This window comes from Salmo salar, chromosome 19 (genome assembly GCF_965601325.2).
Source record: "Salmo salar chromosome 19, fSalSal1, whole genome shotgun sequence".
Classification (NCBI taxonomy): domain Eukaryota; kingdom Metazoa; phylum Chordata; class Actinopteri; order Salmoniformes; family Salmonidae; genus Salmo; species Salmo salar.
The window spans coordinates 90,668,237-90,682,934 of record NC_138309.1 but is presented as its reverse complement, the minus strand read 5'-3'; the positions used below and the strand labels follow the sequence as shown (position 1 = coordinate 90,682,934).

Sequence of the window (14,698 nt, the reverse complement as noted above, 5' to 3'; positions counted from 1 at the left end):
CAAAGCCAATTCCTCCTTTGGCCGCCTTTCCTTACAGTTCTCTGCTGCCAATGACTGGAATGAATTACAAAAATCACTGAAGTTGGAGACTCTCCCTCTCTCCCACACTAACTTTAAGAGTCACCTGTCAGAGCAGCTTACCGATCGCTGCAGTTGTACACTGCCCATCTGTAAATAGCCCATCCAACCAACTACCTCATCCCCATATTTGTCTTTGCTTTTCTGCTCTTTTGCACACCAGTATTTCTACTTGCACGTCCTCATCTGCATATATATCACTCCAGTGTAAATTGCTAAATTGTAATTACTTCGCCACTATTGGCCTATTTATTGCCTTACCTCCTTACTTCATTTGCACCCACTGTATACAGATCATTCTATTGTATTATTGACTGTAGGTTTGTTTATTCCATGTGTAACTCTGTGTTGTTGTTTGTGTCGAACTGCTTTGCTTTATCTTGGCCAGGTCGCAGTTGTAAATGAGAACTTGTTCTCAACTGGCCTACCTGGTTAAATAAAGAGTTAGGGTTATATATATATATATATATAAATACCTGGTTAAATAAAGGTGAAATTAAATAAATAAATAAAAAACATTGACTCTGTACAGGCACCCCGCTGTATATATAGATATTTTTTTACTGCTGCTCTTTAATTACTTGTTACTTTTATCTCTTATTCTTATCTGTATTTTTTGAAACTGCTTGGTTAGGGGTTCGTAAGTTGTCACGTCCTGACCAGTAAAGGGGTTATTTGTTATTGTAGTTTGGTCAGGACGTGGCAGGGGGTGTTTGTTTTATGTGGTTCAGGGTGTGTTTTGTGTATGTGTTTATATAGAGGGGTATTTGATTTATTAGTCCGGGGTTTGTTAGTCATTGTTCTATGGTAGTATATTTCTATGTTCATTCTAGTTTTTGTAGTTCTATGTTTAGGTTATTGGGGTTGGACCTTCAATTGGAGGCAGCTGGTTATCGTTGCCTCTGATTGAAGGTCCTATAAATAGGTATGTGTTTTTCATGGGGTTTTGTGGGAGATTGTTTCTTGTTTAGCTGTTGTGCCTGACGAGACTGTCAAGTTCGTTTTAAGTTTTGTATATGGTGTATGCGTTTTCCTTATTCACCAAATAAAAAAAGAAGATGAGTGTACATTTTCCCGCTGCGTCTTGGTCTCTACCCTACGACACCCATAAGTAAGCATTTCACTGTGAGGTCTACTACACCTGTTGTATTCAGCATTTCACTGTGAGGTCTACTACACCTGTTGTATTCAGCATTTCACTGTGAGGTCTACTACACCTGTTGTATTCAGCATTTCACTGTGAGGTCTACTACACCTGTTGTATTCAGCATTTCACTGTGAGGTCTACTACACCTGTTGTATTCAGCATTTCACTGTGAGGTCTACTACACCTGTTGTATTCAGCATTTCACTGTGAGGTCTACTACACCTGTTGTATTCAGCATTTCACTGTGAGGTCTACTACACCTGTTGTATTCAGCATTTCACTGTGAGGTCTACTACACCTGTTGTATTCAGCATTTCACTGTGAGGTCTACTACACCTGTTGTATTCAGCATTTCACTGTGAGGTCTACTACACCTGTTGTATTTGGCGCATGTGATTAATCAAATTTGATTTGATTTCATCTTCCTCTGCAGCTGGAGGAGGAGGGCTCGACCAAGACAGGCAATATGTTGGACCTCTTCAGAATCCCCTACCTGAGAAAACGGGCTCTCATTCTCTCCTATATCTGGTCAGTATGAGACTGTTTGTGGCACCCTCTCTATCTGTTCGATCAATGTTTACAGTAACTACCCACGATTGACCATATTCAAATTACAATGGCATGACTGACACTCAATCCAAAAGTACTGAATTTTCATACTTGAGTGAAAATAATACTGTAAATGATATCTGAATGTTGGAGTGTGACCCTGTCTGTCCGTAAATTTAACGTAAGGAGTTTGATATATAGCATTTATTTTTTACGTGAGTCCACAAAATCAGAGGCAGTAGGGATGACACCGCGTTAAATTGATACGTGAGTGAATTGGAGGATATTGCTGTCCTGCATGAGCGAAATGTAGTCAGTACTTTTGGGTTTCATAAAAAATGTATGGGAGTAAATAGTACATATTTTCTTTAGGAATGTAGTGGAGTGGGCCTCCCGAAAGGTGCTGCAGTCTAAAGCACTGCATCGCACTGATTTCGATCCAGCCAGCCGTCCGGCGTTGTCCGTATTAGGGGAGGGTTTGGCCGGCCGGGATTTTCTTCTCCCATCGCGCTCTAGTGACTCCTTGTGATGGGCCAGGAGCCTGCAAGCTGCCTATGGTCGCCAGCTGGACGGTGTTTCCTCCGACACATTGGTGCAGCTCGCTTGCAGGTTAAGCGAGCAGCGTGTCAAGAAGCAGTGCGGCTTGGCAGGATGGTGTTTCGGAGGATGCACGGCTCTCGACCTTCGCCTCTCCCAAGTCCGTAAAAGAGTTGCAGCAATGGGACAAGACTGTAACTACCAATTGGGGAGAAAAAAAGCCCCAAAAATTATAAAAGGAATGTAGTGGAGTAAAAGTAGTCTAAAATATAAACAGTAAAGTAGTCTGAAATATAAACAGTAAAGTAGTCTGAAATATTGGTAGTAAATGTACAGTTTCCCCCAAAAAAACTTCTTAATTAGTACTTTAAAATTTTCTTAAGTACTTTACACCACTGTTAAATTGGCAATAATTTGATTATTAGTAGGCTTTGATTGAAGCTTAATGTTAAATTAAAACCTCCCATCATATCTAAGCCAATATGACACCAAAGTTGATGAAAATGTAGCAAATAACCTTGATTGGAGATACACAAAACACTCCCCGCCTCTTGTTTTGAGCCATCATCGAGAACCATATTCTGGATTTTTAAAAGGGTCACTAGCATTATTAGGAAAAAATAAACATTTTCCCAGACCTAGCTCCTTGCCACCTTTCGGACTGAATAAGTTTGTAGGAGCAACAGTTTTGATTAAATGTATAATTTATCACTCAGGGTCTCCCGAATAGTGCAGTGGTCTAAGGCACTCTATCGCAGTGCGAGCTGTGCCACTAGAGATCCTGGTTTGAGTCCAGGCTCTGTTTCAGCCGGCCGCGACCGGGAGACTCATGGGGCTGAGCACAGTTTGCCCAGCATCGTCCGGGTTAGGGGAGGGTTTGGCCAGAAGGGATGTTCTTGTCCCATCGCGCACTAGCGACTCCTGTGGTGGGCCGGGCGCAGTGCATGCTGAACAGGTCGCCAGGTGTACGGTGTTTCCTCCGACACATTGCGGCTGGTTTCTGGGTTATGAGGGCATTGTGTAAACAAGCAGTGCGGCTTGGCAGGGTTGTGTTTCGGAGGATGCACGGCACTCGACAATCGCCTCTCCCGAGTCCGTAGAGGAGGTGCAGATTTGGGACAAGACTGTAACTACCAATTGAATACCACGAAATTGGCGAGAAAAAGGGGTAAAAAAAAATACAAAGGTTTATAATTTACCGCTCTCACTTCTGTCCATTGAGAACCAATGATGTGCTACCTTTTTGTAGCTTATCTGAGAACACTAACATATTTTTTAGCCAAAGCTCAGAGTTCTAACACCAGTTCGAGCAACTTGGTTGCTCGGCATCATCGCAGCTGCTTGCACCATGTTGCCAGTCATAAGAAGTGTATGCGATCAAACCAAGGCTACTGTAGATAGCTAGCTATATGTTGGTATTCAAGCTGAGTTTAATCAATAAATCCAACCAGATATTTTGATTAGCTAGGTAGCTACTAATTGGGCTTTTCTTTACAAATATATACTGCTCAAAAAAATAAAGGGAACACTTAAACAACACATCCTAGATCTGAATGTGTAACGGATTGGCAGTCGTGGTGAAGGAATGAGGCACAGGAAGCAGCGAGCACAGGGTAGTGGCGTATTTAATGTACACTCACTCATCAAACAAAATACTCCCAAACACAGGGGAGAAAATACACACGGCGTAAAATAGCGCCGACACGAACATGAGCCGTCACAATCTAAATAATCCCGCACAACACGGAAGCGGACCAGATAACATAAATAGCCCCGCTAATTAACCAAACTAAACACAGGTGCACAAAACCAAAAAGAAGGGAAAACCAAAAAGGGAATCAGTGGCAGCTAATAGGCCGGTGACGACGACCGCCGAGCGCCACCCGAGCAGGAGGGGGCGCCACCGTCGGTGGGAATCGTGACAGAATGAAAGAAATAATCTTATTAAATACTTTTTTCTTTACATAGTTGAATGTGCTGACAACAAAATCACACAAAAATAATCAATGGAAATCCAATTTATCAACCCATGGAGGTCTGGATTTGGAGTCACACTCAAAATTAAAGTGGAAAACCACACTACAGGCTGATCCAACTTTGATGTAATGTCCTTAAAACAAGTCAAAATGAGGCTCAGTAGTGTGTGTGGCCTACACGTGCCTGTATGACCTCCCTACAACGCCTGGGCATGCTCCTGATGAGGTGGCGGATGGTCTCCTGAGGGATCTCCTCCCAGACCTGGACTAAAGCATCCGCCAACTCCTGGACAGTCTGTGGTGCAACGTGGCGTTGGTGGATGGAGCGAGACATGATGTCCCAGATGTGCTCAATTGGATTCAGGTCTGGGGAACGGGCGGGCCAGTCCATAGCATCAATGCCATCCTCTTGCAGGAACTGCTGACACACTCCAGCCACATGAGGTCTAGCATTGTCTTGCATTAGGAGGAACCCAGGGCCAACCGCACCAGCATATGGTCTCACAAGGTGTCTGAGGATCTCATCTCAGTACCTAATGGCAGTCAGGCTACCTCTCGCGAGCACATGGAGGGCTGTGCGGCCCCCCAAAGAAATGCCACCCCACACCATGACTGACCCACCGCCAAACCGGTCATGCTGGAGGATGTTGCAGGCAGCAGAACGTTCTCCACGGCGTCTCCAGACTCTGTCACGTCTGTCACATGTGCTCAGTGTGAACCTGCTTTCATCTGTGAAGAGCACAGGGCGCCAGTGGCGAATTTGCCCATCTTGGTGTTCTCTGGCAAATGCCAAACGTCCTGCACGGTGTTGGACTGTAAGCACAACCCCCACCTGTGGATGTCGGGCCCTCATACCACCCTCATGGAGTCTGTTTCTGACCGTTTGAGCAGACACATGCACATTTGTGGCCTGCTGGAGGTCATTTTGCAGGGCTCTGGCATTGCTTTTCCTGCTCCTCCTTGCACAAAGGCGGAGGTAGCGGTCCTGCTGCTGGGTTGTTGCCCTCCTACGGCCTCCTCCACGTCTCCTGATGTACTGGCCTGTCTCCTGGTAGCGCCTCCATGCTCTGGACACTACGCTGACAGACACAGCAAACCTTCTTGCCACAGCTCGCATTGATGTGCCATCCTGGATGAGCTGCACTACCTGAGCCACTTGTGTGGGTTGTAGACTCAGTCTCATTCTACCACTAGAGTGAAAGCACCGCCAGCATTCAAATGTGACCAAAACATCAGCCAGGAAGCATAGGAACTGAGAAGTGGTCTGTGGTCCCCACCTACAGAACCACTCCTTTATTGGGGGTGTCTTGCTAATTGCCTATAATTTCCACCTGTTGTCTATTCCATTTGCACAACAGCATGTGAAATGTATTGTCAATCAGTGTTGCTTCCTAAGTGGACAGTTTGATTTCACAGAAGTGTGATTGACTTGGAGTTACATTGTGTTGTTTAAGTGTTCCCTTTATTTTTTTGAGCAGTGTATATTTAACCTTTATTTAACTAGGCAAGTCAGTTAAGAACAAATTCTTATTTACAATTGGGCTACTTCAAAATAATATATATATTTAAAATGTATTTAAGTAGACAAGAACAAATTATTATTTACAATGACGGCCTACCCCGGACGACGCTGGGCCAATTGTGTGCCACCCTATGGGACTCCCTGTCACAGCCGGTTGTGATACAGCCTGGAATCGAACCAGTGTCTGTAGTGATGCCTCTAGCACTGAGATGCAGTGCCTTAGACTGCTGCGCCACTCGGGAGACCCACTTTGAAAAGGATGTGGCGGGCGAAAATGGTAGTTATTGGGTTCAAATTTGTCTCCACTTTTGTGAATTGGGGTGATCAGTTCTTGGTTCCAAATATTGGGGAAGATGCCAGACAGAGCTGAGGATGATGTTTAAGTATAGCCAATTGGATGTTTTGGTCTCTCTCACTTTCTCTTGCTCTCTCTCGCTCTCAGGTTTGTAACCAGTCTGGTGTACTATGGGGTGAGTCTAAACGTGGGTAACTTTGGTCTGGACATCTATCTCACCCAGCTGATCTTTGGTATTGCTGAGCTCCCTGCCCGGCTGGGTTCCCTGCCCCTCATAGAACACTTTGGACGGAGGATCTGTCAGGCCATCGCCCTGTTCTTTGGAGGCACAGCCTGTCTTGTTCTTCTAGCTGTTCCAGATGGTAAAATTAGTATTTTATGAAAGTAGATTTTTATGCTGTTATTTTAACACTTTTTACATTATTAAGGTTGTTTTAACACTTGAAGATGGAATCCACGTTTGTTGAAACAGCACCACTCTTTTCCTCCAGCACTTTTGTTGATAAACGGAGTAGAGGAGCGTCCACAGCGGTACATTTTCTGATAAACGGAGTAGAGGGCCGTCCACAGCGGTACATATTCTGATTAACAGAGTAGAGGAGCGTCCACAGCGGTACATATTCTGATTAACAGAGTAGAGAAGCGTCCGGCAGCGGTACATATTCTGATTAACAGAGTAGAGAAGCGTCCGGCAGCGGTACATATTCTGATTAACGTTTTAGAGGAGCATCCGGCAGCGGTACATATTCTGATAAACAGAGTAGAGGAGCATCCGGCAGCGGTACATATTCTGATAAACGTTTTAGAGGAGCATCCGGCAGCGGTACATATTCTGATTAATGGAGTAGAGGAGCGTCCACAGCGGTACATATTCTGATTAACAGAGTAGAGGAGCGTCCACAGCGGTACATATTCTGATTAACGTAGTAGAGGAGAATCCGGCAGCGGTACATATTCTGATTAACGGAGTAGAGGGGCGTCCGGCAGCGGTACATATTCTGATTAACGGAGTAGAGGAGCGTCCGGCAGCGGTACATATTCTGATTAACGGAGTAGAGGAGCGTCCGGCAGCGGTACATATTCTGATAAACGTTTTAGAGGAGCGTCCGGCAGCGGTACATATTCTGATTAACAGAGTAGAGGAGCGTCCACAGCGGTACATATTCTGATTAACGTAGTAGAGGAGAATCCGGCAGCGGTACATATTCTGATTAACGGAGTAGAGGAGCGTCCGGCAGCGGTACATATTCTGATTAACAGAGTAGAGGAGCGTCCACAGCGGTACATATTCTGATTAACAGAGTAGAGGAGCGTCCACAGCGGTACATATTCTGATTAACGGAGTAGAGGAGCGTCCACAGCGGTACATATTCTGATAAACGGAGTAGAGGAGCGTCCACAGCGGTACATATTCTGATTAACGTTTTAGAGGGTCCACAGCGGTACATATTCTGATTAACGGAGTAGAGGAGCATCCGGCAGCGGTACATATTCTGATTAATGGAGTAGAGGAGCATCCGGCAGCGGTACATATTCTGATTAACGGAGTAGAGGAGCGTCCACAGCGGTACATATTCTGATTAACGGAGTAGAGGAGCGTCCACAGCGGTACATATTCTGATTAACGGAGTAGAGGAGCGTCCACAGCGGTACATATTCTGCTGTTCTATCGTGATGTCTGAGGAAGTAAAACACGCTGTTATTTACTTATTTCTTGTAACATCACAAACGACTGTTTCACCAATTAAAGATTCTAGATTTAAGTGTCATTTTTCTAAACACTTTTGACACTCAACACTGTTATTTAAAAAAAGTGATGTGCCAGTTTTAATTCTTAAGCACCTTTAAACACTTTGTGTTATTCAACCCGTTTAACAGATTCTCTGTCTGATTGTTTCTCCTCCCTCAGACATGCCGGTAGTGACGACAGTCATAGCCGTGTTGGGGAAATTTGCCCTGGCTGCCTCCTTCACCATCATCTATGTTTACACAGCTGAGCTCTATCCCACTGTAGTGAGGTATGTTCATTACAGCTGAGCATTATTCCACTGTAGTGAGGTATGTTCATTACAGCTGAGCTCTATTCCACTGTAGTGAGGTATGTTCATTACAGCTGAGCTCTATTCCACTATAGTGAGGTATGTTCATTACAGCTGAGCTCTATCCCACCGTAGTGAGGTATGCTCATTACAGCTGAGCTCTATTCCACTGTAGTGAGGTATGTTCATTACAGCTGAGCATTATCCCACCGTAGTGAGGTATGTTCATTACAGCTGAGCATTATCCCACCATAGTGAGGTGAGATGTTCATACTGCTAAAACACATTGGCTGGAAAAAAAACCTCCAGCATAGCTGGATAACATGGGCATAGCTGGATAACATGGGCATAGCTGGATAACATGGGCATAGCTGGATAACATGGGCATAGCTGGATAACATGGGCATAGCTGGATAATATGGGCATAGCTGGATAATTTTTTTAATTTTATTTCACCTTTATTTAACCAGGTAGGCTAGTTGAGAACAAGTTCTCATTTGCAACTGCGACCTGGCCAAGATAAAGCAAAGCAATTCGACACAAACAACAACACAGAGTTACACATGGAATAAACAAAACATAGTCAATAATACAGTAGAACAAAAGAAAACAAAAAGTCTATATACAGTGAGTGCAAATGTGGTAAGATAAGGCAATAAATAGGCCATGGTGGCGAAGTAATTACAATATAGCAATTAAACACTGGAATGGTAGATGTGCAGAAGATGAATGTGCAAGTAGAGATACTGGGGTGCAAAAAACAAGTTACAATCTGGGGATGAGGTAGTTGGATGGGCTATTTACAGATGGGCTATGTACAGGTGCAATGATCTGTGAGCTGCTCTGACAGCTGGTGCTTAAAGCTAGTGAGGGAGATATGAGTCTCCAGCTTCAGAGATTTTTGCAGTTCGTTCCAGTCATTGGCAGCAGAGAACTGGAAGGAAAGACGACCAAAGGAGGAATTGGCTTTGGGGGTGACCAGTGAGATATACCTGCTGGAGCGCGTGCTACGGGTGGGTGCTGCTATGGTGACCAGTGAGCTGAGATGAGGTGGGGCTTTACCTAGAAAATACTTATAGATGACCTGGAGCCAGTGGGTTTGGCGACGAGTATGAAGCGAGGGCCAGCCAACGAGAGCATACAGGTCACAGTGGTGGGTAGTATAAGTGGCTTTGGTGACAAAACAGATGGCACTGTGATAGACTGCATCCAATTTGTTGAGTAGAGTGTTGGAGGCTATTTTGTAAATGACATCGCCGAAGTCGAGGATCGGTAGGATGGTCAGTTTTACGAGGGTATGTTTGGCAGCATGAGTGAAGGAGGCTTTGTTGCGAAATAGGAAGCCGATTCTAGATTTAATTTTGGATTGGAGATGCTTAATGTGAGTGTGGAAGGAGAGTTTACAGTCTAACCAGACACCCAGGTATTTGTAGTTGTCTATATATTCTAAGTCAGAGCCGTCCAGAGTAGTGATGCTGGACGGGTGAGCAGGTGCGGGCAGTGATCGATTGAATAGCATGCATTTAGTTTTACTTGCGTTTAAGAGCAGTTGGAGGCCACGGAAGGAGAGTATGGCATTGAAGCTCGTCTGGAGGTTAGTTAACACAGTGTCCAAAGAGGGGCCAGAAGTATACAGAATGGTGTCGTCTGCGTAGAGGTGGATCAGAGAATCACCAGCAGCAAGAGCAACATCATTGATGTATACAGAGAAGAGAGTCGGCCCGAGAATTGAACCCTGTGGCACCCCCATAGAGACTGCCAGAGGTCCGGACAACAGGCCCTCCGATTTGACACACTGAACTCTATCTGAGAAGTAGTTGGTGAACCAGGCGAGGCAATCATTTGAGAAACCAAGGCTATTGAGTCTGCCGATAAGAATGCGGTGATTGACAGAGTCGAAAGCCTTGGCCAGGTCGATGAAGACGGCTGCACAGTACTGTGTTTTATCTATGGCAGTTATGATATCGTTTAGGACCTTGAGCGTGGCTGAGGTGCACCCATGACCAGCTTGGAAACCAGATTGCATAGTGGAGAAGGTACGGTGGGATTTTAAAGAGTCAGTGATCTGTTTATTAACTTGGCATTCGAAGACTTTAGAAAGGCAGGACAGCATGGATATTGGTCTATAACAGTTTGGGTCTAGAGTGTTTCCCCTTTTGAAGAGTGGGATGACCGTGGCAGCTTTCCAGTCTTTGGGGATCTCAGGTGATACAAAAGAGGTTGAACAGGCTAGTAATAGGGGTTGCAACAATTTCGGCAGATAAGAGAGGGTCCAGATTGTCTAGCCCAGCTGATTTGTAGGGGTCCAGATTTTGCAGCTCTTTCAGAACATCAGCTGTCTGGATTTGGATGAAGGAGAAGCGGGGGGAGGGGCTTGGGGAAGTTGCTGCAGGGTGCTGAGATGTTGGCCGGGGTAGGGGTAGCCAGGTGGAAAGCATGGCCAGCCATAGAAAAATGCGTATTGAAATGATCGATAATCGTAGATTTATCGGTGGTGACAATGTTTCCTATCCTCAGTGCAGTGGGCAGCTGGGAGGAGGTGCTCTTATTCTCCATGGACTTTACAGTGTCTCAAAACGTTTTGGAATTAGTGCTACAGGATGAACATTTCTGTTTGAAAAAGCTAGCCTTAGCTTTCCTAACTGCCTGTGTATATTGGTTCCTAACTTCCCTGAAAAGTTGCATATTGCAGGAGCTATTCGAAGCTAATGCAGAACGCCACAGGATGTTTTTGTGCTGGTCAAGGGCAGTCAGGTCTGGAGTGAACCAAGGGCTATATCTGTTCCTGGTTCTAAATTTCTTCAATGTGGCATGCTTATTTAAGTGGTGATGGTGAGGAAGGCATTTAAAAAAAATAACCAGGCATCCTCTACTGACGGGATGAGGTCAATATCCTTCCAGGATACCCGGGCCAGGCCGATTAGAAAGGCCTGCTCGCTGAAGTGTTTTAGGGAGCGTTTGACAGTGATGAGGGGTGGTAGTTTGACCGTGTACCCATTACGCACGCAGGCAATGAGGCAGTGATCGCTGAGATCCTGGTTGAAGGCAGCAGAGGTGTATTTAGAGGGCAGTTGGTCAGGATGATATCTAAGAGGGTGCCCATGGTTACAGATTTAGGATTGTACCTGGTAGGTTCCTTGATGATTTGTGTGAGATTGAGGGCATCTAGCTTAGATTGTCGGATGGCCGGTGTGTTATGCATGTCCCTGTTTAGGTCACCTAACAGTGCGAACTCTGAAGATAGATGGGTGGCAATCAATTCACATATGGTGTCCTGGGAACAGCTGGGGGCAGAGGGAGGTCTATAACAAGCGGCAACAGTGAGAGACTTGTTTCTGGAAAGGTGGATTTTTAGAAGTAGAAGCTCAAATTGTTTGAGCACAGACCTGGATAGTATGACAGAACTCTGCAGGATATCTCTGCAGTAGATTGCAACATCTGTCAGTTCTATCATGTCGGAAAATGTTAGGGATGGAAATTTCTGGATTTTTGGTGGCCTTCCTAAGCCAGGATCCAGACACGACTAGGACATTCGGGTTTGCGGAGTGTGCTAAAGCAGTGAGTAAAACAAACTTAGGGAGGAGGCTTCTAATATTAACATGCATGAAACCATGGCTTTTACGGTTACAGAAGTCAACAAATGAGAGCGCCTGGGGAATGGGAGTGGAGCTAGGCACTGCAGGACCTGGATTAACCTCTACATCACCAGAGGAACAGAGGAGGAGTAGGATAAGGGTACGGCTAAAGGCTATAAGAACCTGGGGAATGGGAGTGGTGCTGGGGGCTGCAGGGCCTGGATTAACCTCTACATCACCAGAGGAGGAGTAGGATAAGGGTACGGCTAAAGGCTATAAGAACTGGTCGTCTAGTGAGTTCAGAACAGAGAGTAAAAGGTGCAGATTTCTGGGCACGGAAGAATAGATTCAAGGCATAATGTACAGACAAGGGTATGGTAGGATGTGAATACAGTGGAGGTAAGCCTAGGTATTGAGTGACGATGAGAGAGGCTTTGTCTCTAGAGGCACCATTTAAGCCAGAGCATGTGCGGGGGGTGGAACAAAAGGGCTAGCTAAGGCATATTGAGCAGGGCTAGGCGAGCTGGAGACACGGCGATTCAGATAGCTAGCGGGCCGGGGAGAGCATCTTGGATTTTTTGACAGAACGGAGTGGGTCTGAACTTCCTGATCTGTGTGTTGTCTTGCAGACAGAACAGAGTGGGTCTGAACTTCCTGATCTGTGTGTTGTCTTGCAGACAGAACGGAGTGGGTCTGAATTTCCTGATCTGTGTCTTGTCTTGCAGACAGAACGGAGTGGGTCTGAATTTCCTGATCTGTGTGTTGTCTTGCAGACAGAACGGAGTGGGTCTGAATTTCCTGATCTGTGTGTTGTCTTGCAGACAGAACGGAGTGGGTCTGAACTTCCTGATCTGTGTGTTGTCTTGCAGACAGAACGGAGTGGGTCTGAACTCCATGTGTGCCCGTGTGGCTGGCATCCTTGCCCCCCTGATTAGACTGCTGGAGGTGTATCACTATTCCATCCCTATGTTGATCTATGGCATCCTGCCCTTCCTGGGAGGAGGCCTCTGCTTCATGCTGCCTGAGACACTCAACACTGAGCTACAAGACCACACAGAACCACAGGAGAAGGACACAGTGTGAGTATCATTCTGGAGGGATGGGGATGGATGGATGGATGGATGGATGGAGGGAGGGATGGATGGAATGGATGGATGGATGGATGGATGGAATGGATGGATGGAATGGATGGATGGATGGGAGGGATGGATTGGATGGAATGGATGGAATGGAGGGAGGGAGGGAGGGAGGGAGGGAGGGAGGGAGGGAGGGAGGGAGGGATGGGATGGATGGATGGATAAGAGAGCGAATGGATGCAAGGATGTTATGTTTTTGAGACCTCTGTGAAAGCAGTCTGGTTCAGCGTGCTTGTATTGTCGTAATTTCAACTGTGTTGATATCAAGATTTAGCATTTCCACTGTAATAAAGTATTTAAAAAGGTGTATTTCTGCAAGTAGATTGCTTAATTGTTGTTTTTGATTCTAGAACTCCTGAGAAGTTGAATCTTGAAAATGGACTCAGTCATGTAGAAGATAAGACAGAAGAAACAATGATCACAAAAATGTAAATGATTATCACTGTTTTATATTATCTTGAGCTTTATATAGAGTATGTGATTGTCTTGATTATTGTCAGTATCAGGTAGATATACTAAATGGCCAATCAAAACATTTGAATGTTATTCAGATCTAAAACTACATTGTTTTAGAGACATTTTGTAAACAAAACAACTTTATTTGATATTAATTGAATGATAAAATGCATTATTTATATCACAAAAAACATTTGGATATAGGTGAACATGTCTAAATAAAAATACAAATGATAAAATATGTTTGTATAAATCACTGCTTCAGTTCCAAATAGTTTTCGTACATTTTTTTACGTTTGGATTATGTGTGTATTGTTATTGTATTGCTATATATTGATGCATTGTTGGAGCTACAGTAGACTGTTGGAGCAGACTGTTGGCGCTACAGTAGACTGTTGGCGCTACAGTAGACTGTTGGAGCAGACTGTTGGAGCTACAGTAGACTGTTGGAGCAGACTGTTGGCGCTACAGTAGACTGTTGGAGCTACAGTAGACTGTTGGAGCTACAGTAGACTGTTGGAGCAGACTGTTGGAGCTACAGTAGACTGTTGGAGCAGACTGTTGGAGCTGCAGTAGGCTGTTGGAGCTGCAGTAGGCTGTTGGAGCTGCAGTAGGCTGTTGGAGCTGCAGTAGACTGTTGGAGCTGCAGTAGACTGTTGGAGCTACTGTAGACTGTTGGAGCAGACTGTTGGAGCTGCAGTAGACTGTTGGAGCTGCAGTAGACTGTTGGAGCTACTGTAGACTGTTGGAGCAGAATGTTGGAGCTACAGTCTACTGTTGGAGCTGCAGTCTACTGTTGGAGCTGCTGTAGACTGTTGGAGCTACTGTAGACTGTTGGAGTTGCAGTAGACTGTTGGAGTTGCAGTAGACTGTTGGAGCAGACTGTTGGAGCTGCAGTAGACTGTTGGAGCTACAGTAGACTGTTGGAGCTACAGAAGACTGTTGGAGCTGCAGTAGACTGTTGGAGCTGCAGTAGACTGTTGGAGCTGAAGTAGACTGTTGGAGCTACTGTAGACTGTTGGAGCTACAGTAGACTGTTGGAGCAGGCTGTTGGAGCTACAGTAGACTGTTGGAGCTACATTAGACTGTTGGAGCAGAATGTTGGAGCTGGAGCAGAATGTTGGAGCTACAGTCTACTGTTGGAGCTGCTGTAGACTGTTGGAGCTGCTGTAGACTGTTGGAGCTGCAGTAGACTGTTGGAGCAGACTGTTGGAGCAGATTTTTGGAGCTACAGTAGACTACTGTCTACTGTTTATCCAACAGTCTGCTCCAACAGTCTACTGCAGTTCCAAAAATCTGCTCCAACAGTCTACTGTAGCTCCAACAGTCTACTGTAGCTCCAGACTGTTGGAGCTACAGTAGACTGTTGGAGCTACAGTAGACTGTTG

At 45.3% G+C, this 14,698-nt stretch overlaps 1 protein-coding gene across 1 annotated transcript in view; it reads left to right on the top strand.

Moving 5' to 3' along the window:
• Window positions 1-13,551, top strand: part of slc22a13b (solute carrier family 22 member 13b) — a 63,464-nt gene extending 49,913 nt beyond the window's left edge. Inside the window, exons 6-10 of the mRNA XM_045702862.2 lie at window positions 1,659-1,753; window positions 6,252-6,466; window positions 8,014-8,122; window positions 12,588-12,797; window positions 13,205-13,551. Coding sequence (XP_045558818.1) covers window positions 1,659-1,753; window positions 6,252-6,466; window positions 8,014-8,122; window positions 12,588-12,797; window positions 13,205-13,286 — 711 coding nt within the window. The 3' untranslated portion in view covers window positions 13,287-13,551. The remainder of the gene's footprint in view (window positions 1-1,658; window positions 1,754-6,251; window positions 6,467-8,013; window positions 8,123-12,587; window positions 12,798-13,204) is intronic.
• Window positions 13,552-14,698: the final 1,147 nt, after the last annotated feature.